This window comes from Oryza glaberrima, chromosome 3 (assembly GCF_000147395.1).
Source record: "Oryza glaberrima chromosome 3, OglaRS2, whole genome shotgun sequence".
Classification (NCBI taxonomy): Eukaryota; Viridiplantae; Streptophyta; class Magnoliopsida; order Poales; family Poaceae; genus Oryza; species Oryza glaberrima.
The window spans coordinates 29,373,919-29,395,810 of NC_068328.1; the positions used below are offsets into that span (position 1 = coordinate 29,373,919).

Here is a 21,892-nt window from a genome sequence, read left to right on the forward strand (position 1 = left end):
GCAGATTAGGCTATACAGCCATACAGAGATAGGGACGTATATTTTCTGGCATGCTTGCTTCTTTGGTTATAAAGAGATACGAATTCAGTACATGGCTAATTTGTGTGTGTCTGTTTGATTAGGATTCCAAATGATTCAATAATTGAGACTCAGATTTAGTACATGGCTAATTTTTATATATTTGTTTGATTAGATTCACAGGAATCTAATTTTATCCATTCTCTAGCTCTACCATTATGAAAATTGAAAATTGAAGATGTTTCTACCCAAAATTTTGATACGTCACTCTATTCCAATAAATATGTTATCGGTCTATGAGAACGTGAGTCTGGTCTGTTTCATCCCATGTAATTATCTACAATCTAATTGGATCACGCATTAATTGCAGATTAGACTATACAACCATCACTACTATAAGAAAGGTTTTTGTAGGCGGCCAAAAATAATTTTTCTAGACGGGGGAAAAGACCGCCTGTAGGCAAAGGCCTACGAAAATAGATGATTTTCGTATGTGTCCTAGCGGTAGATTCACCCGCCTACGAAAAACATTACAGCGAATAAAAAAATAGCGCTGCCGCCGGCCTCCCCCTCCGGCCGACGGCTCTCCTCCTCCGTCCGCCAACCTCCCCCATAGCCGGCATCGTCGTCGTCGTCACATCTCGGCGCCGTCATCGTCGAGGCAGTCGTCATCCCCACATCGCCGCCTCTCGTCCTTCGTCCTTCGGCTTCCCCATAGGGCGCGGCGGTGTCGTCGTCGTCGCGCGTCGCTGGGAGAGGGGAGAGCCGAGCCATCGTATCTCCTCCTCCGTCCACCCCTCCCACAGGCAGCGTCGTCGTTGTCGTCGTCGACGCACGTCGCCGGAGAGAGGAAGGAGCCGAGCCGCCGCCTCTCCTCCTCGTCACCGTTGCCTCCCCTCCCCTCTCCTCCCCTCCCCTCCCCGAGACCGGCCGGCGGTGGATCTGCATGCCCGGGGTGAGCCAGCGGCGGATCCACAGGCGGCGTCATCGTCGTCGTCGCGGCGGCAGGACGCAGGCGTAGGCGCCGTCGTCGTCGTGCGTTGTGGCCGGCGGCGGAGGTGGCAAGGAGGCGCGGCGGAGGCAGCGAGGAGGGGAACCGGGGGCAGAGACGGCGAGGAGGGAGCCGTGGGAGGGGCGCCCGCGTGCGGCTTGCTGCTCGTGGAGAGAGAGAGAGGGGGGAGGGAAATGAGTGGTGGAGATGATAAGGATGGTGGAGGAGAAGATAAGGGTGAGACTTAGAATTTTTTTTTGGTGGCATGATTTTTTTAGGCGAACCAGATAAGGTTCCGCCTGCAAAAATCATATTTTGTTAATAAAGGTATTTTCGCACGCGGACCTTTTAAGTGGTCTTCTTGGAAAAATTGATTTTCGCAGGCGGACGGTGAGGTCCACACCGGTTTACATTTTCATAAGCGGACATTTGGCTCGAATGGTCATATCCGCCTAGGGAAAAACCCCACGTATGTGAAAATACTTTTTCTAGTAGTAAAAAGATATATACGTATATTTGTTGGCATGCTTGCTCCTTTGGTTATAAAGAGATATGGATTCAGTACATGCCTAATTTACATATAAGTATGTTTGCTTACGATTCGAAATGATTCAATAATGATTGATTCGGATTTAGTACATGGCAAATTTACATATATTTGTTTGATTAGATTCAAAGAAGTCTAATTTACTCTTGTCTATCTCTATCTCCGTCTCTTCAATTTTCTACAATTATAAAAAATGAAGGTGTTTTTACCGTACTACTTTGATACGTTATACGTTTGAGCTGGTTTTTACATTTGTTTGCTCGAGTCATATATGTCGTCGACCATCGTTTGGTCCATTCATCCATCGTCCAGCATACGTCCGTCTCCGAGTCAATTGATTTTTGTGTTTGCCACCGCAGCCCACGAAGACGCAGCACTATACTAGACCACCAGCAAATGCATGCAGTCAAGGGATTAATTACAGGACCTCTAATTTATACACAGTGATGTATATTCGATTCTATGCGAGGACTCGTCCAGGAGCCAGGATGAGACCCTTACATGTAATATTTGTGTTTGATCAACAAGGGGATCAACATAGTAGAATTAATTGTATAATCAAAATTTTAATTGAAAAATATTATTAATAATGGTTGGAGTTATTTCAAATTATAAAAAATAATTAAGGAATTTCTTCACTACCTACCTATAGGAAAATCTTAGCATTTTCATTTTTTTTCATTCATAATCGGTCACAACACGGGATCCAGATTTTTGCATCTTGGGGTGAATTTTGATATATGAGAATGTGAACGAATTTTGCACAAGGGAAGACTGATTAAAAATAAGTAATTCAAAAGGGGAAATTGAATTTGCTTTCAAAATTTCGAATTGAGTTTGAAGAATTTTTTAAAAAGCTCAAAGTGCGGATCTAATGTTTATCAAACTTTTAGTTTGTCCCGATGTTGATTTTTCACGTAATATTTGACCATTCATCTTATTCAAAAGTTTAGTGTAAATATATAAAAATATAACTCATGGTTAGAGTTTCTTTAATAATGTCATAACAAAATAAATGGAATTTATAATTTCTTTTAATAAAATGAATAGTTAAACCTCACGCTAAAACTCAACACCATCATATATTTAAAAAAAACGGAGTGTTTTAGCATCATTACTTTTTGCCCCTGGCCTCTTGTCATGCATTCATTGGCTTGTCGAAGCTACAAGAGCACTAGCAGAGCAACAGAGGAAGCCTGCAGCCACGCTCCTCCTGGATCTCCTCACGATGGGTTCGCATCATCGCCGCAGCGCAGGGCAATGCAGCCTCGTGCAGCCGCTGCGCCTCATCACCTGCCTTCTCCTACTGCTGCTTCTGCTTCTGTCGCCACCGGCGCTCCCGTGCTCGGCGTCGTCGTCGTCGTCGGTGATCACTCACCTCCCGGGATTCCATGGTCGCCTGCCGTTCTACCTCGAGACTGGGTAAGCACCACTCACCGAGGACCTGTTTGGGGAGTTTTAGATTCCGAGAAGCAGCTGTTTGGTAACCAGCTTTTAATAATCTAGAAAAGCTCTGAAACCTAGCTTCTTCAACTTTTGGCTTCTTAGTTCATTTTTCAGAATCTGTACGACTGTAACTACAGATTCTCAGAAGCTGTGAACCGTTTGGGATAGCTTCTAACATATGGGACAAACTCCCCTAAACAAGGCCCGAGAGTCCCATTTTTCTTCAACTGTTACATACTATACGAGCATAAATTCATCATGTAAGAATTGGGTACATATGCACGTACATGTGTACACTGTAGATATATTGGTGTCGAGGAGAAGACTGGCACTGAGCTCTTCTACTACTTCGTTGAATCAGAGACGAACCCTGACACGGACCCTTTGGTATTGTGGCTGGTGGGTGGGCCCCGTTGTTCGGCCTTCTCTGGCTTAGCCTACGAAGTAGGTTAGTAGTCCAATGATTATCCAAACCTTTTTATTTAAGAAAATAATCACCCAACCTAACTGTATTGTTCTTGTAAAAAGGGACCATTGTGGTGAATATTAATTATTCGTTCGTGTTAGAATTACGCATATAAATACTTAATATCCATTGGTGATGATTTTATACAGGTCCTTTGAATTTTGTGTTGGAAGCTTATAATGGTAGTTTGTCAAGATTGGTTTATAATCAGTATTCATGGACACAGGTGATATATATCCTTCTCCCAAACCCTCGTGAACTTCCTTTCTACCTAGCTTTTACTTAGTGATTTGTGTTACAAATTATCAGATGGCAAGCATAATTTTTTTTGGATAGTCCTGTCGGTTCTGGTTTCTCATACGCACTTGATTCCAACGGTTACGATGTTGGGGATATATCATCTTCTTTACAAGTGGTCACATTTATGAAGGAGGTGACTAGAAGCAAATTTCATATCCTAATATAGTAAGAATGGAAGAACACTATGTATTTGTATTCTAGTTTATTACTTAATTATCATCTTGTGCATATTAATGTAGTGGCTCAAATGATCACCCACGCTACCGCTCACATATTTGTTTACTTAAACACCGTGGGAATGGGAAAGATTAGCTTGCCACCTCATCAATATTTTCAGAAATACCCCTAATCTCTGGTTAATTGCGTTCTGCTTCAGGCAATCGAGGTCCGTTCGATCTCGGGCTAGCATTGATCTCGCCGTCCACGTGGCCCAGCGTGGCTGTTCTTTCTTAGCCATAGGATCGGTGAAGCCAGAATGGACGGTTCAGATCTATTGTGGGAATCACCGGAGAAAAACCCTACCCACACCCTCGGGTGCTCGCGCTCCCCACCTCCTCTATCGCGAGAGGCGGAGACGGCGGCGGCGGAAGCGCGACGCATCGCCTTGCCTGCCCGCCTCTCTTTCTTCCTCCCACTCGCTCCTTATTCTGTCCGGCCCTCCCCGCCGTGACCAACAGATGCCATCCACAGCCTCTCTTCCTCCGTTCGCCGTCTTGCTTGCCACCGCTCGAACCCTACGCATTGCTGGAGCAGGAGGTGATGGGGTTTGGCTGACGATGCGCCGCCGTGGATTTGGGCCTCCCGAATTTCTATCTCCGGTGCGATCAAGGTATCACCTTTAGCCATCTACACTGTTTAGATGTGCGGCAGTTCCCGTCCACAGGTCAGCAGTTGCGCCTTCTTTCTTCTCCCTAATTTATTTTCCTTTTCCCATACCCTAGCCTTCCCAGTTGTATCAACAATGATTTAGCTTTTGCCTTTCTAAAGAGGATTTAACAAGCCGTCTCCTGCCTGCAGGATCTACTAGGCCATCTGCTCTATCACCATCTTCCAAATCCCCAGAGCCATGGTACCATCCTCAATTTTGGTTCAGTTTATACGGATGCACTTATCCCTCACAAATTAACTTGTTAGCCTTAACTGCAGATGGATATATATAGTTTGTTTGCAGGTTCTGGAGAAGGGATGCTTTCGCCATGGTATGGTATATCTGCGTACTTCCTCACAACAAGATGTCAACCTACCTGCTTTGGTATATTAGTACCGCATTCAAATTTCTTGGTTGATTGCTGTTAATACTACTCTGATGATGTACTTGCAAACAGACGTATGCTGGCCAAATAAATTAGTGGAGGAAAGTTTGGTAAACATAACTAGCAATTCACTATTTATTACTGCCTCTTTCTCTCCATGTGTGTTGCTTCTGCAAGTATATATGTATGTAATATGCGCTGCACATTCTGTACGTAGTTCCAATGGAGGATGCATTGCATGCTGCCACAAAGAAAAACTGAGCAAATTCAGCTTAATTTCATTTATTATATATCATTTTAATTTCCATATCATGCTATCATGGTTTTTATAATTTGTTACTTTACTGATTATCATACTTTCTTACCTCGATGCGATGTTTGTTTCGTTTCTGCAGGTCGATAAGTGACTAAAAACATAAATCTCCTACACTTATCCATTATTCTAAAAAGGTTCTTTTTAGGTAACACATTCATGAAATACTATGTCATCATTTCGTTTGCTCTCATCTGCTGATCCCTTTTCCTCCTTGTGATAGTCAATATATGATCGTGCCATATGCTAACATATATGTATCTAAAATGGTGCTCTTAATATATTTGTAGACATTTTGGCATATCCTTCTTAGTTGGGTTTGACTCATTTAAGGCTTTGTTGTTGGTCTGATTCTTCAGATGCTAAATAACAGTTGCTTTCTTTTTTTTCGGTTTGAGCAGGATGATTAAGACTGTAAATGGACCACTGCGTGACAAACATGCATGGAGATGGGTAAATCATCTACTATCCAGGCTTTTTTATAAGAGTGAATTAATATCAGAGTATGTACGTCCCCATTCTATTTTGATGTCAGCTATAGTATATATATCTATTGTTTATGCTTGGCATCTTCATCTCCTCTGAGGCATCTAAGGAGTTTACTTACCAAGTGGAGTTTAACTCTGTAGTCAATATAAAACCGTGTCCATTTAATTCTTGATGAATGTCATGAGGTTCTGCGCATAAGTATTGGTTCCCAGTGTGTAATAATTAATGGGGCAAAAGATGCTATTTATAAAATAATTAACTATTTATATATAAATGAAGAACGATTTAATAACTATCTTTGTAGTTCTAGAATCTTTCAGTTTATGTTCCTACTTATTGTCTAGATATACCAAGAGAGATCTACGGTCTAATGAGCCTACTATGAAATATTTACACATGGGTGGGACAAGCTCTTCTATTCTGGTTCATGGTTTCTCTTGGCTATATGCTTCATTTGGGGCTAGATCGAGCTCCATGAGATTGTGAACGGTCTTATTAATACACAAATGTATAACTCCTCAGGAACACTATTTATAAAATAATAAACCTATAGATAAATGAAGAATTAAAGCTTAGTTGACTTCATTGTTTCGATAGGCACTGCAGACTTGCATTGATGCTTAACAGTTTTTCACATTGAAGATTAGCTGTTGCTTTTCTTTCCATTTTCTGAATTGAGGTTGTTAATTAGGTGCATGAATTGTCTTGACAAAAGTTTGGTCTTGCTGTTATCAGGGCAGTCAGTCAGTGCTATGAGTTCTTTTTTTCTTGGACTACTGGCTACAAGCCATGATGTCTGGATCTAGCATGTCCATTGCCTTATAACAGGATGGATTTATGCGTGGATCCTATACATAATACATGTATAGGCGACATATTACCCAAAATATTCTTTAGAAATGTGCAAATGTCTAATCATATTTTTATCATGTATATTTTCTATAGAAAGTGTTGATGTGCATCTCTTTTATATATGTATATATATGTATATCAGTAAAATAGTGACACTTCATACCACGCCTATTGTTTACCTTTTCATAATATAATTACTGATGGAGTTTTTTTTTTCCTTTCAGATATCTGCCTTTCGTCTTTGCAGTTTGCAGATGGACGAGCTCACGAACACAGTTGCAAATACAATTAAACAACTACTTTAGCAAGTCTCATATGTGAAATAATAAATAGTCTGGAGGATATGTTTGTTTCTTTATTCTTATTCTTAATGTCAACATATTTTTTGTAAGAATTATCTTCTAACCTGCTATGCCGCATGATTCTCTGTTCTATCTTGAAGGCATACTCTGTCAGTTACTCACTGGTCTCTTGACTCCCTTATTAGGAGAACACTATTTGGGAACTATTTAACATTTGGTGACATTTACCTTGTGTGCTAAATGATTTATGAAATTTATATATTATATCCTTGAGAATTCTATTTCACCAGTTACTATTGCTCTTTGCTCATTACTGATATACGAATGATCCAAATATTGAGTATATCAAAATGCTTTCATATCGTTAAATTTGTTGGTTGACAATTCTATTTCATCAGTTACTGTTGCTCTTTGCTCATCTCTAATATACAAATGAACCAAATATTGAGTATATCAAAATGCTTTCGTACCGTTAAATTCGCCAGGCGCAGCGAAGCGCGCCATTATTGCTAGTAATTTCTATGTTGGTGGAGCTTCATATGCTGGAAAGGTGGTTCCAGTTATCGTGCAATACATTTCAGAAGGTAATCAACGATACACTTAACATACTATAAAACGAATTAGATGATAATCTAATTTGCAGTTATAACCATATGTTTTAGAACCTTTGTTGTGTTCTTTCAAATATGTACAAAATTGTTAAAAGTTTCAAACTAATCTCAGAAGGCAAATAATGCCGCACCGGAGTGACAAACCCCACCATATTTTTAACTGTTCAACTTGTTCACATGCCAATAATGATTGTGGTACTCTTTTTAGCTAGTTTCTTACCTTGTCTTAATTTCTTCCTACTCACCAGCAATTGAAGAACAAAGGCAACGACCATTGATTGATCTTAAGGCATGCCATTTTTATCTCTCAAACAGTTTATAAAAATTTCGATAATGCAGCATCATGTCTCTTACTATTTCTTGTAAATACAAAAACAGTTACAGGGATATATAGTTGGCAACCCCATAACAGGTTCAAAATTCGATAAAAATTTCCATGTTCCCTATTCTCATGGCGTTGGAATTATATCTGATCAATTATATGAGGTAACATCAAATCCATGCACTCAATTTGAGTGGGGTGATACTATTGCATAACATTTTCCTATTCCTCTTTTGAAGGCTGCGGTAACGCATTGCAAAGGAGATTTTGTGAACCCAACAGACCAATTGTGTGCTAATGTCGTATATACTATTAATAAAGTAAGATTATTGCACTGTACTAATTTGTATGTTTACTAATATTCATCTAGTATTATCTTACTGCACAAATCCCATGTGTAGCTCATGTCTGAAGTTTCGGATGGAAATATCTTGGAGGATAAATGTGTTAAAGCTGCACCAAAACCCACAATAGATGTTTCAGCAAGCAGGGCACCGCTGGAAGAATACAATCAGCTAAGCAAGCCACCTATTCGACCTTCTATGGATTGCGTTGTAAGTCCGTACTATCCATGGGTCCATTGTGTTAATTTGATTGAAGAACGTAGAATTTTCTAAGAAATAGATTTCAGTTTTGATCTCACTAACACCTAGCCTAAACAAGATCACCGATTCTATTGTGGAATAAAGTGATAGAACTGACCATAGTTAGATAAAGCCATGAATGCCATATAGTCACAATCGTTTTCATCTACTCTGTTGTTGGTGTAGGTGAGATAGGAGACTGGCTTGATGCCAAAGGCGTCGGTGTCTCGTTGTAGATGGCTATGGGCACCCACCTTCTCCAATGGCCTTGATCGGTCCTATGGATCCTTTCCGACGCCTCTAAGGATAGAAGGATAGGTTTAGGATTTTTAGTGGAGGACTAAGGGTACGAGAGATCGTCGTTCATTATACAAGGTCGTTCCCTTCTTCATATATGACGTTGGCGGGACTCAGCCTGTCAAATAGAAAGCACAAGCATCTCCAATCATGGTGCAATCCCTTTAGGAAGGTGTGCGAGACGTGCGGGGTAGACCATGTCCCCTCAAGACTCGGCCGCAGTCGTTAGGAGTGTGTGTTCATAGGTGTATCAGGCCCTTCATGCAGGTCATGGCTCCGTTAGCCAAGATAAACTGACATTAAACGGAAGATTGTGTAGATACATTACATTGCAGGGTTCATCTTCCTCTTTTCATAATGTTAAGCTGCTTATCATTTCTTTTTTGAATTCAGGCATATGGTTACTACCTATCATATTGCTGGATGAATAACAATACGACCAGATATGCTCTTAAGATCAAGAAGGTAACCATATGATATGTTCTGCATTTATAAACATGGGCATATATAGGGGCTTTCCTTATAAAAAATGATTTTCAAATCGGCAACATCGTAACCGTTGCCGGTAAAGAAGATGATATATCCCCAACATAAGAGCATGATTTTTCTAACTAATTAGGTTGCTAAGTAAGTATGACTGATGCACTAATTGTACAAATATGGCTACAGGGAACCATTGGTGAGTGGTTAAGATGCAATAGAGGTGTATTTCCCTATGCTAAAGACATCCCAAACGCCTTGGATTACCATTTTAATCTCACCACAAGAGGTTACCGAACACTTGTGATGAGGTGAAAGCATCAAAGGAGAAAATTCAGTTATCTGCATCATTCATACATGATGAACATTATTCTGCATCTTAAAATCATAATGATATGTTCATCTGTGAGTGCAGCGGTGACCATGATCTCAAGGTGCCATTTTTGAGCACTCAGGCATGGATAAGATCCTTTAACTTCTTCATAGTTGATGACTGGAGAGCATGGCATGTGGATGGCCAAGCTGCTGGGTTAAGCCATCTAATTCTTTTTTCACATACTCTCAGTTGATGTTATTTTTCATGTTTGCCTGATCTGATGAGGATTATGCATTGCTTTTCTTTTCCTTCTTCTTTTTTGCAGATTCACAATTACGTATGCCAACAACTTGACCTTTGCCACAGTAAAGGTGATTTTATCCTTTAATGTTCTTTCGACTGATCTTTTCTAGTTGATGGATCCTATTTGTGTGCATATAGTGTCCACCCCTTTACATACATAAGTGACATAAATGAAGAGTTGTGGATGATTCATTTGGTTGGTTGTGCAGGGTGGTTCCCATGTCACTACAGTAAACAGGCCTAAAGAATCTTTCGCCATGGGGAAACGGTGGCTAGCCAATAAGCCTCTATGATGTTGCCAGCTCCTATTTGTCAGAAATGTTTGCAGGGTTTTAACTCAACCATGTGTCTGCTGTCCAAGTGCCACGGTTCTCGAAAAAATACTATTTGTAATGGAGCCCAGATAAATAGTGTTCTCTTCTGCCGAAAGGCAGGTTTCACTTAAAGTGAAATGGAAAACACAATAGTTGTATATTAATTTCTCTTGAAAAAATTTGATCCCTACTACAGATCCATTGGTTTCTATTTATAGGTTTACAAAAATAGTGTTCTCTTCTGCCAAAAGGCAGGTTTCACTTAAAGTGAAGTGGAAAGCACAATAGTTGTATATTAACTTCTCTCGAAAAAATGTGTTCCCTATTACACATCCATTGGGTTCTATTTATAGGTTTACAACTCTAGGATATAGTAGGCTAGTGATTTCGCATAACCGTCCTCATGGCTGGGACTCATTTGACCCATCTGACTGGTCCATGGGCCTCACTGGGCTGCAATCACACCACTGGTTGGTCCTCTCTTTATTTTGGTATACTGAGGCCGACCGTGCTTTGTCGTCCTTTCGCTTTGCTTCACCACCGGCTTGCTTCGCCATGCCTTGCCTCATGCTACCAGGTCTTTGCCTTTTGGTGCTTCGCTCCGTTGTTCCACCTTGCTTCTTGTCGCCCAGTCTTCACTTTGCGCCACTTCGCCAAGCTCTAATGTTGCTTCGGCAGGTCGGTTGAAGGCCCATAGCTTACCTCCAACAAATAGATAAAAAAAAATAAGAGTAGAGTGCTTGTGTTATTTTGGTCTCGATGCTCTCAAAATGTAGTTATATGTCTCGATACTTATCAAGTGTGTCATGCTGGTCTCAAATTGTGTTGATAATCCTATGTAGTGTTGACGTGACATGCCCATTCATGTTAATGTGTCGAATTAAATTTAAAAATATACATCTTTTTTCATTATGTTGCGTTTATATACCTATGTGACGAAAATTTGCACAAATATACCTCTCCCGCAGTGTGGTTACGCGGGACCGAGACGATCTCGCACTACCATTCCACGGGACCGGCGGTCCCGCAGCCCAGCCATGCGGCACCGCCTCGCTCCCGCAGCCCGGGAGAGCGGTATCGTGGTGGCACGCGTGGGAGGGGGAGGGCGCAACCACCGCGTCGGTCCCGCGGACCAGCCGCGCGATCACGCAGGCCGGCCGCGCGTGACCGTGCAGCCCGCTGCACATGCATGCACATGCACACATGCATGCATATACGCATGTATGCACACACACGGGTCGATGCCGCAGGGCAGGCCTGCGTTACCGCGCCGGTCGCGCGTCGCCGCAGCGCGGGACTGGGCTGTTGCGCGCGAGAGCGGGGGCGTCCCGCGAGGGAGCGACGGTCCCGCATCCTCGTTCCGCGAGAGCGAGCAGTCCCGCGTCCCCATTCTACGGGAGAGGTATATTTTTGCAATTCTTCTCCATGCATGTATATAAATGCAATATATTTCAAAAGGAGGTATATTTTCAAATTTTTTTCTTAATGTGTCATCTTCAATAACTCTACACTAACTAGCAACTAGGTCTTTTTTTTCTTTTTTCTTCTTCTTACTTTTTCCCCTTTTTCTCTCCCGTTTCCTCTTTCTTTTCTTTCGATACGTTGCCAATATTGCTTTCTCTTCTTCTACCTTTGACTAAATCTTTGCCTCGAGGCGGCGCCAAGCTACTCCTCCTCCCTCACCCCTTACCCATCAAGGCCCTTGTCGACGAGAGGGATGATGGACTAGCGAGTCCCTTATGCCTCCTAGCTCAATCTCTGGCTCCTCTATATCCTACCAGCGAGCCTACGTCCACACAACATGCTCCTTCCTACCGCTCCACGCCATTCCTGCTCCCCACCCTCCACTCCTCTACTTTTGCGCCACCGCCCTCCACTGCCACCATGCCTTCTCTTCCACTCCCCCGTTGACCCTCCTTTCATCTTCCCCATCTCCTGCCGCAAGCTTGAAGCTCACCTCGATAAAGTATCACCCATGTTCTAGGACCGCATCATCCAGAGGAGCTCCTCCTTCTCATTTAGCCAGCAGCCATGCTCTCCTACTCACATCCGTCGACCTCTAGCTTCCTTGATCCCCTTTGTCCCAAAGGGGTTATAAGCAACAACCACAAGAGTGGCGGCAGGCCAGCGACATGGAGGCCATGGCGAGAAGCAATTCGACTGTAGCTATCCTCGCCAAGGTTCAAAATTCCAGAATGAAATTCCAAAATTTCGAAAATTTCAGTTATCGAACCCCCTGATGTGATATTTTTTTTCTGAAATTTTTATTTTTTTTGTGAATTTGGCAATATTAGTTCAAACTTGTAGACTTACTACCTAAAGCGTAGCGCTTGGATTAGTAAAGAAAAGCGCTTCTTTCTACACCCAGCGATCCCACCACCTAACACCACCCTGTCCTCCTCCATTGTTGCGTTCCGAGTAGTAATTCTTTTACAACCTCATCTTGTAAAGTATATGCTACTTTTACTGTAATCAACCAACCGCTTTCTCTCTCCCACTTCATTTCCCCCCCCCCCCCCCCCCCCCCAATTTTCTTGGATCTACTACTTCTAGGGTCTCATTTTTTCGCCTATACTTATGTTTATTAGCCAAAATTTAAATTTTCAACCTTAAATTTAGATCTGATTTTGAGGTTTTTTCATCGAAGTTTATTTTTTAGCCTTTGCTTTTAGATTGCTAAGAACATAAATATAAAAGTTTTATTCACAAGTTATTTTTCGTTTGCAAATATACTGTCTCGCTTATTCCGCGAAGAAGCGATGGCTCCGCATCCGCTAGTATCCATCCACCGTCACAGCCAGTTGATCGGTGATGCATCTTGGCGATGATGGCGGTTGGCGCCGGTGACCGGCAAGCAGTGCACGCCAGGGAGGAGAGCCACTGACCAGTGAGGTGGACCGGAGATGGAGAGCTCGCGCCAAGTGATCTCCTCTCCGTGCCACTCCTCCTCTTGCACCTAAAAAGTGCTTTGTTAAAAAAACACGTCCCTAAAAATGACAAGTGGTGTTATAGCGCTCGCTAGAAGGCATCTCGACCCTTTTTTAATTGAAGGTAGAATCATATGGAACCACCTCAAACTAGCTAAATAACGAAGGCCCATAAGATGTAGTTGTCTCCAGAGAAATGAGCTGGAACCATGGCTTCCTTTTTTTTTTTTTAAGAAAACTGGCACAAGGTTACTTTCGTGATAGCTGAATGCTTCAAGAAAGGCCATACATCCAGGTTAATATAGCCAAATTAGATAAAATGGTGCCATATTAATGACTTAAAATGACCGGTGAACCTTTTGTTGCAAGCTGGTGAGGAGGGTGGCATATTCTCGGCGTCGCGCGGCTGGAGGGTGACGATGGGTGGGAGGTCGTCTGGCGACCCCCCCTACTCAGTGGCCGCTGCTCGTGCTGTCGATCGGGGCCCTCTTCGCTGCCTCCGTGCGCTGGCCACTCCTGCTTCCTCAGCCATGAAAGCGTGTATTTTTTTTCTTTTTTATTTCGTGCAGTGTGGTGTGATCCACTGTACAGTAAAGCATTTATCTCTTGATATATTTTCTGTGTAAAATAATTACTACATTGAAAGGAAGACAGACTAGAGATCTCATCAGAGTAAATATATTATCTCTGGGACTGCTGAGAGATCTGTGTTGCAGAACGGAGTAAATATGTTACCTCCTGGGGACCAATAAAAAAATGTTGTAAGGAATAGAGTAAGAGAATTACTCCCTCCGATTCACAATGTAAGACTTTCTTGCATTGCCCGGATACACATAAATGTTAATGAATCTAAACACATGCATATGTCTAGATTCGTTAATATTTAAATAAATATAGACAATGTTAGAAAGTCTTACATTGTGAAACGGATGAAGTACTTAGTATTTGCTCACGGTGTGGGATTAGAGTTATAAAAAAAATACTAACCATGTTGTAATTTTTTTTATTCTAGGTGCGTGGTGGGGCCTGTGTTTCAAATTTTTTTTTACCACATTTAAAACGGGAGGTAGGGGAAGCCCAAGAAAAATGGAAGGAGCGTGGGAGTGGAACCAAAAAAAGGGAGAATCCGGAGAAATTTTCCGAGCACGGCGTGTGTTAGCTCTACCGTCACATTTGATCAAATTTTGTCAAAAATTCAAATAATTTTGGACGGAAATTTAGGCACCCTGATAGAAATGGAGAAAACGAAATGTTAAACCCTCATTCTTGCCAGCGGCTGTGCTCACTGCCGTCTCTTAGCCCTCGGTGTTAGTGCCGCTAGGAGCTCAAGCTCGGTGAGGTGGTCACCAACTGCGGATTCTTGAAGTGAAAAAGGACGAAAAGAGAAGAAAAATATAGGGAAAAGAAGAAAAAAGAAAAATATTTTTTTTAAGTGGGACCCACTTGTCAGTTAGTGTAGAATAATATTATTGACGATGCCATGTCACGCACATAGAGTTCCAAAGAGGTTGTAACTATTTGGCGCTTAGATCTGCATTTTGAGCGTGTGAAAATCTAGGTGACATAGACGGATAAGTTTAGAGATCGAACGTGCAATTTACTTAAAAATTAAAATGCGCAAAGATGCTATAGACAATGTAATGTGATTTTTTGTCGTAAAGAAAATTACTATAGACCCCGCACTGCCAACACATATATCGTTTATCACTAAAATAATAATAAGTCGTAAATACGAGCAGACTGACACATCTCAGGTAAGCCCACGATCGAGAAGTAGGTGGTGCGGTTTGTGCGCGGCATGGGCCTACATGGTGAGGCAAGCAGTCTGGGAGAGGAGTGGGCTAGCGCTGCGAGTAGCAGGAATATGGGCAGCGGAAGGATGGGTGACAGGATTACATGGGCCTACATGGTGAGGCAAGCAGTCTGGGAGAGGAGTGGGCTAGCGCTGCGAGTAGCAGGGATATGGGCAGCGGAAGGATGGGTGACAGGATTACAAAATCTGAATATTGGTGATGGTTCACTATTCAACATAATTGAAGGGGGTGTTACAGGGGTGTAAAGTTTTGGCGTGTCACATCAGGTATTATATAGGGTGTCACATGAGGTGTTCGAGCACTAATAAAAAAACTAATTACAGAATCCGTCAGTAAACCGCGAGATGAATTTATTAAGCCTAATTAATCTGTTATTAGCAAATGTTTACTGTAGCACCACGTTGTCAATCATGGAGCAATTAAGCTTAAAAGATTCATCTCATGAATTAGTCACAATCTGTGCAATTAATTTTTTAGCCTATATTTAATAGTTTATGTATGTATTCAAACGTTCGATGTGATTGGGTGAAAAATTTTGGGATGGGATCTAAATAGGGTCGAAGTTCAGTTTCTCACGGAATCCAGTGCTTTTCAAATTTTCTACTATTTTCTACTGTCAAACCAGATCATTTTGTAGAAGAAACAAAGTTACGCAAAAAAAAATTTAGAAGCTTCTTTGCAGCAACCTACAATGTAGATACAAGGTTGTCTTTTACATAAACTTTTGTTTTTCTTGATGGTAATGTATGACAAAACTATAAAGAAAGGACATAATTGTTGTTTCTACTATATCAAACTTTCCCGTTGCAACGAAATTATATTCAATGATTATGGAACATCATTTTTTCTGGCGTGATTTTAAATAGATGTAAGTTTTTTTTTTCTCCGAAGCAACGTACAGGCATGTAACTAGTAACACATAAAACTTGGGTGGGCAGTTCCAGCCCCAAGTGGCCTGATCATCTAGAGGGATTATGCAGAAAAACTTGGAGGAAACAAAACCCTACATAATTCTTACTGAACATATATCGAGCGCTGCCCACAGAATAGCCGCTCCTCTCTCTCCTCTTTGCCACTGCCACTGCCACTGCCGCCGCCGCCTCACCCTTCCCCTTCTCCGATCTGCAGGCCTCCCACCCTCTATGTGATGGGGAATCGGTTAGTAGTGTGTGTCTGTTGATCGTTCAAACAGTGCCCTTGGTTTTTGTTCTAGAACAATCTGCTGTTTTTGTTCTTTATATATATCTGCCCGTGCCTTGCATTTGTGCTGAATAAATTAACAGTAACGCAGCTAGTGATCTCATCAGAGGCTTGAGCTTCAGTAGTTTAGTTCCATGTGCCTATTGTACCACTCGATGCCTTGTCTTTTGCTGTCTCCATGGCTTGCTGACAACTAGATCTTTCCCAGAAAAGGATTGACAATTAACTAGAAAGCAAATGTTCTTGGGGCTTCTCACAATGGGTGCTCACCCCACGAGGCAATGCAGTCTCTTGCAGTTGCAGCCGCTGCGCCTCGCCACCTGCATCCTCTTCCTCCTGCTGCTGCTGCCGCCGTGCTCGGTGTCGTCGTCGGTGATCACCCACCTCCCGGGCTTCCACGGCCGCTTGCCGTTCTACCTTGAGACTGGGTAAGGGCTCCCTGTAAGTTTTCTTTTGGAGATGCCAATGTGTTAAGCGGAATCTAATAATCACAGTGGAGCGGAGAATGTTTGCTTGATTAGTTTGGTATATATGGGATGCCACATGGTTTGGGTTAAGTATGTCGACGGTGGTGGCTGTGGCGCTGGCGGTGGCGGCTGTCGACGGTGATGCAAGGCCATCATCCGGGGCTGACGGTGTGTCGTCGTCGGCAGCGGCATGTGGAGGCGGGGAAGGAGGAGTCCGGGTGCGGACGCGCCGTTGAGAACTGTGGGCGGTGGCCTTGGCCGAATTTCTGAAGGGCCAATGTTGTTGACCGACGAAGATCCTTCTTATGCGGATTGGTGGTGTGGGTTTGGATAGGGAATCGCGGGCGAAAGCCTTGCCGAGCCGTTTGGCCAGCTGACGACGGCGACGCCGTTTGGCGTCGTTCCTCTCCTTGGAGGCGTCGTTTTAGATTACCCCTCTCCTTTCCTAACCATATTCTCCGGGTGAAAACATTGCTTCGTTCCGAACGAGCGGTGGCGGCGATCCACGTCGCGTCCTTTTTGGGGGCACCGCTTTGGAGAAACCTCTTTGTGCAAGGATTGTCAAGGTTCTATGCATTGGCTTCGAACTTCAGTCCTAGGTTTTGACGAGGCCTTCTAGCTTCATATTTTGTTTTGCTTTTCTTAGTTTGGGTCCTCTCTTTTCCTGTTTGGTGTGTTCAACTTGAACTACACTCTCTTCTAGAGTGGAATTTTGTAATAATTGGCTGTAGCTCTTTTTAGCAAAGGCCAGGATATTATATTCCATTATCTTAAAAAAAAAAGTACGTCCCTTAATTGTGCCTTAATTGGTAGTGCATGTACATGTGCATACACAGGTATGTTACTGTGGATGAGGAGACCGGCACTGAGCTATTCTACTACTTCGTTGAATCGGAGAGGAGTCCTAGTACAGACCCTGTCATCCTCTGGCTGACAGGTGGACCCCTTTGCTCTGGATTCACCGCTCTCGTCTTTGAAGTAGGTTAGTATTTCACCAGTCACTCATACTAATTGTTGTGGCATCCCTTGCGGAGTGTTGAATCCCACATATGATAAATGCACATATATCTCTATCTCTACTATTATAAAAATTAAAGATGTTTTTGTCGGTATTTTGATATGTTATCCGTGTTTGAGTCAGTTTTTAAGTTTGTTCGCTTTTGGAAATACAAATCCGCGTTCGAGTCGGTTTTTAAGTTCATTTGTTTTTAGAATTACAAAAGGAGTTGTATAAGAAAACTCTTTAAAAAAAACTCATATGCTAACTTGAGATATAATACGGACTCCTAATTGCAGCTCATAATTTTATAAAAAAATATCTAATTGAATTCCCACTGAATTTTACCCTAGCTAAACCGTCTAACAATAATAAAATTAAAATAGCATTTACCTGTTGTAACGTACTGGTATTTTTTCTAGTATATACAGGTGAAACTGATATATGAAAAAAATGAATTGTCGAACTAGCTAACACTGCTATGTTTTCGTTGCTTTTAGGTTAAGATATATATTCTCGTGTTAATAGAACAGAAAATAAATTATGTATGATTTATATGTGGTCATATTGTAACAGTTTGCCATGATTTTGCCCTCTTGGGGAGTTAATGGGCCTGCAGTTTGTCCCCTATCCTCTGTAGTCTCTGACAGATAGTTTACACTGCCCGTGTTGATTTTGTGCAGGTCCTATAAATTTCGTGTTGGCGCCTTATAATGGTAGTTTGCCACAATTGGTTAATAATAAATATTCATGGACAAAGGTGATATGCTCCTTCAGAGGACTCAGGCCCTGTTTAGTTCCGACGCAAAAACTTTTTACCATGTCACATTAAATATTTGGACACATGCATGGAGTATTAAATATAGGTAAAAAAAACTAATTACACAGATTGCGTGTAAATTGCTCCATTATTTGACAATGTGGTGTTATAGTAAATATTTGCTAATGACATATTAATTAGTCTCAATAAATTCGTCTCGCGGTTTACAGGCGGAATCTATAATTTGTTTTGTTATTACTTTATGTTTAATACTTCAAATGTGTGTCCGTATATTCGATGTGATACGCAAACTTTTCACCCCTGAATCTAAACACAGCCTCAGGATATTTATTTTCAAAGGAAAAAATAAACCCAGGATATTTATCTATTCAGTTTATTTGATTAGTTTGCAATTCGATAAATTACTACACAGATAGCAAGCATCCTCTTCTTGGATACTCCTGTTGGATCTGGTTTCTCATATACGCGTGATCCTAAAGGTTATAATGTCGGGGATATATCATCCTCTTTGCAAGTCGTCACATTTCTAAAGAAGGTAATTAGAAGAACAGTATTCTAGTACAATAAGAACAGACCTTATTACTACTGCTTATCATATTGTGCATACTAGTGTAGTGGTTCAATGATCACCCAAGCTATCTCTCAAATCATTTCTATGTTGGGGGAAGCTCATATGCTGGAAAGGTGATTCCACTTATTGCACAATACATTTCAGAAGGTAATCTATGATATATATTCACATGTTCTCAAATAAATTACTCTCGCCATCCCAAAATATAGCAAGTTTTAGCCCTTGGCATAGAAATTAAGGAGAGGGATAAAATTACTTGTTTGCCTCCTTGGGATGGGTGAGGTGTGGGCCCGAACTAGTTGGGGTGTTGAAACCAAGGGGTGGTACGGGGCTTTTAGTGGTAAAAATAACCTTTTACATGTACTAGTTTGTTATATTTCAGAAAAAAAAACTCTAGAAGTTGTTATATTTTGGAACAGATGGAATAAATGATAAGATAATTTGTAGCAAACCGTCTTTACCGTATGTGTTTGTTAGAACTGTTATTGTTTTTTTATTTTTTTAGTATAAAAGTGTTCTTACAAGTTACAAGAAGTTTGAACTAATTTCAAAATTCAAATGGTGTTTCAGATTGACAAATTCCCTACATTTTCAACTGTTTAACTTGGACATAATTGATTAATGTTTGCAGTTGCTTATGTTTCATCATAAATTCTAATCGAGTAGCTTGTTCCTTACCATGTCTTGATCTCTTACCTATTCTCCAGGAATTGAACAAAGGCAGCAACCATTAATTAACCTTAAGGCATGCCATTCTGTATCCTTGAAACAAATTTTCTTTTGGCTAAGGAATTCTAATAGTGTACCTTCATGTTTTTTTTTTCTTTCTTGTGCTTATATAAGAAAATATTTACAGGGTTATATGGTTGGCAGCCCCTTGACAGACCCAAAGTATGATCGTAATTCCATAATTCCATATGCTCATGGCGTTGGAATCATATCTGATCAGCTATACGAGGTAATTCCATATTTATACGCTTCGATAGTGTGGTGTTACAACTCTAGCATTTCTCTTTTCCTCTTTGAAGGCTGCGGTAGCGAACTGCAAAGGAGATTATTTCAATCCAACAAATGAAATTTGTGCGAATGTCCTAAATGCTATTGATAACGTAAGATTCTTGCACTGGCCTAGTTATTTAAAATTACTAAAATCCAGCTAGTATCTTACTGATGCACATCCCTGTGTTGCAGCTCATGTCTGAACTAGACAATGGAGATATCTTGCTTGATAAATGTGCTGGTCGTTTAATACCCAAACCCATAAATGGTGTTTCAAGTAGGGCTCTACTAGAAGAATACAGTCGGCTAAGTGAGCCACCTGCTCGACCTACTGTCAATTGTTTTGTAAGTATTATTCATCCCTTGAGTGTTATTCCGATGGAAGATTTTTTTTTTTTCCGAAGCAGATGCTCATAGGGTTCATCTCCCTGTTTTTGTAATGCTGTTTCGCATTTCTTTCTAAAATGTAGTCATACCGGTTCTACCTATTGAACATATGGATGAATGACAAGGCAACCAGAGATGCTCTTAAAATCAAGAAGGTAACCTTTGTGATTTCTTCTACCTTTATGCATAGGGATAGCTAGATTGCTAAGCAAGTAGAATTATTCAGCTAATTTGATGACACAACCATGAAATAGGGAACGGTCGGTGTGTGGACAAGATGCAATACCGAAGTATTCCCCTATGCTAGGGACGTTCCAAGCACCATACAGTACCATCTTAACCTCACCACAAGAGGTTACCGGGCGCTTGTATTCTGGTGAAAGCATCACACAAAAATTATGTCTATATATACAGCTTGAATCTTATTCTACGTCTTACAATTATTATCAACTCTCTTGGTGTAGCGGTGACCATGATCTCATGGTGCCATTTCTGGGCACTCAGGCATGGATAAGATCCTTAAACTTCACCATTATTGATGACTGGAGAGCATGGCATCTTGATGGCCAGGCTGCGGGGTTAAGCCGTCTACTTTGTTTCACATGATGCACATTTCAGTTGGTGTTAATTTTTGCGTTTATCTGATCTGATGGGAATTATGCATTGTCTTGTCTCTCTTTTGCGCAGATTTACAGTTATGTATGACAACAACTTGACTTTTGCTACATTAAAGGTTGATCCTTTTTCATTTGCCTGATCTTTTCTGGTTGAATGATCCTTTTTCATTTGCCTGATCTTTTCTGATTGAATGGATCGTTGTTATCAGTGTCTAATGCTCCCCATCTCTTTACATGCTGTCTTTGGATGTAAGTGACAGAAATGAGGACTCATGGTTGGTTTGTTGTGCAGGGTAGTGGTCATGCTCCTATATCATACAAGCCTAAACAAGGTTTTGCCATGGGTCAACGATGGCTGGACCGTAAGCCTCTGTGATGCTTGCCTGCTTTTCTCTGAAAACTAGTGGAAATCCCGTGTGTTGCCGCGGTCATAGAAATGCATCTGAAAGAAAACTTTGAACATGTGGAGTGTATGTGTAATAATAACCGGTATGTGGATTATTTATTTCATATGTCGGTTGTTCATCTTGCAGATTATATTACACGATGGAAATTAAACGTTTTAACAGTGGATGGTGAAACAGACTTCACAGTCAAAGTAACTGGCAAAATGAAATGACTCTGCAGAAACACGATTTCCCTTAGTAAATAACTGTGCATCTGTTTGAGAGGAAAAAAATCACTAGCAAGGCATTTGTATACAATTACTAATCTTTAGGCATAAATTACCAAAAACCCTAAAATATCTCGCAAAGAAAAACCCACCAAATTAAATACATAAGAATCTGAGGTGCCATAAGACAAAGGTATTACATTAAACTTGCAAAACGCTGCTGTGAATGTATGATACAGTAAAGATAGAAGCAAAACACCTCTACAAATATAGAGGGAATTCAATTACTATCTCGGTTTATATATAAGTTACTTT

The 21,892-nt window shown here is 41.3% G+C and overlaps 1 protein-coding gene and 1 pseudogene across 3 annotated transcripts; both read left to right on the forward strand.

The window, feature by feature from the left end:
* Positions 1-2,693: 2,693 nt before the first annotated feature.
* On the forward strand, positions 2,694-10,362 carry LOC127766175 (serine carboxypeptidase-like 18; annotated as a pseudogene).
* A 5,576-nt stretch (positions 10,363-15,938) lies between these two features.
* Positions 15,939-21,811, forward strand: LOC127766172 (serine carboxypeptidase-like 13). 3 transcript variants are annotated; one of them, XM_052291242.1, is made up of 15 exons: positions 15,939-16,103; positions 16,433-16,573; positions 17,449-17,594; positions 18,293-18,369; positions 18,803-18,925; positions 19,006-19,108; positions 19,669-19,706; positions 19,818-19,919; positions 19,990-20,070; positions 20,153-20,305; positions 20,431-20,502; positions 20,602-20,723; positions 20,812-20,925; positions 21,035-21,080; positions 21,257-21,810. In XM_052291242.1, the coding sequence occupies exons 1-15, from the start codon at positions 16,093-16,095 to the stop codon at positions 21,338-21,340; spliced, it is 1,413 nt and encodes a 470-aa protein (XP_052147202.1). In that variant the 5' UTR covers positions 15,939-16,092; the 3' UTR covers positions 21,341-21,810. The 3 variants fall into 3 exon arrangements, with proteins under 3 accessions (XP_052147202.1, XP_052147203.1, XP_052147201.1); XM_052291241.1 differs by having other exon boundaries at positions 15,940-16,103; positions 16,354-16,573; positions 21,257-21,809; XM_052291243.1 differs by lacking the exon at positions 16,433-16,573 and having other exon boundaries at positions 21,257-21,811.
* The last annotated feature ends 81 nt before the right edge of the window (positions 21,812-21,892 follow it).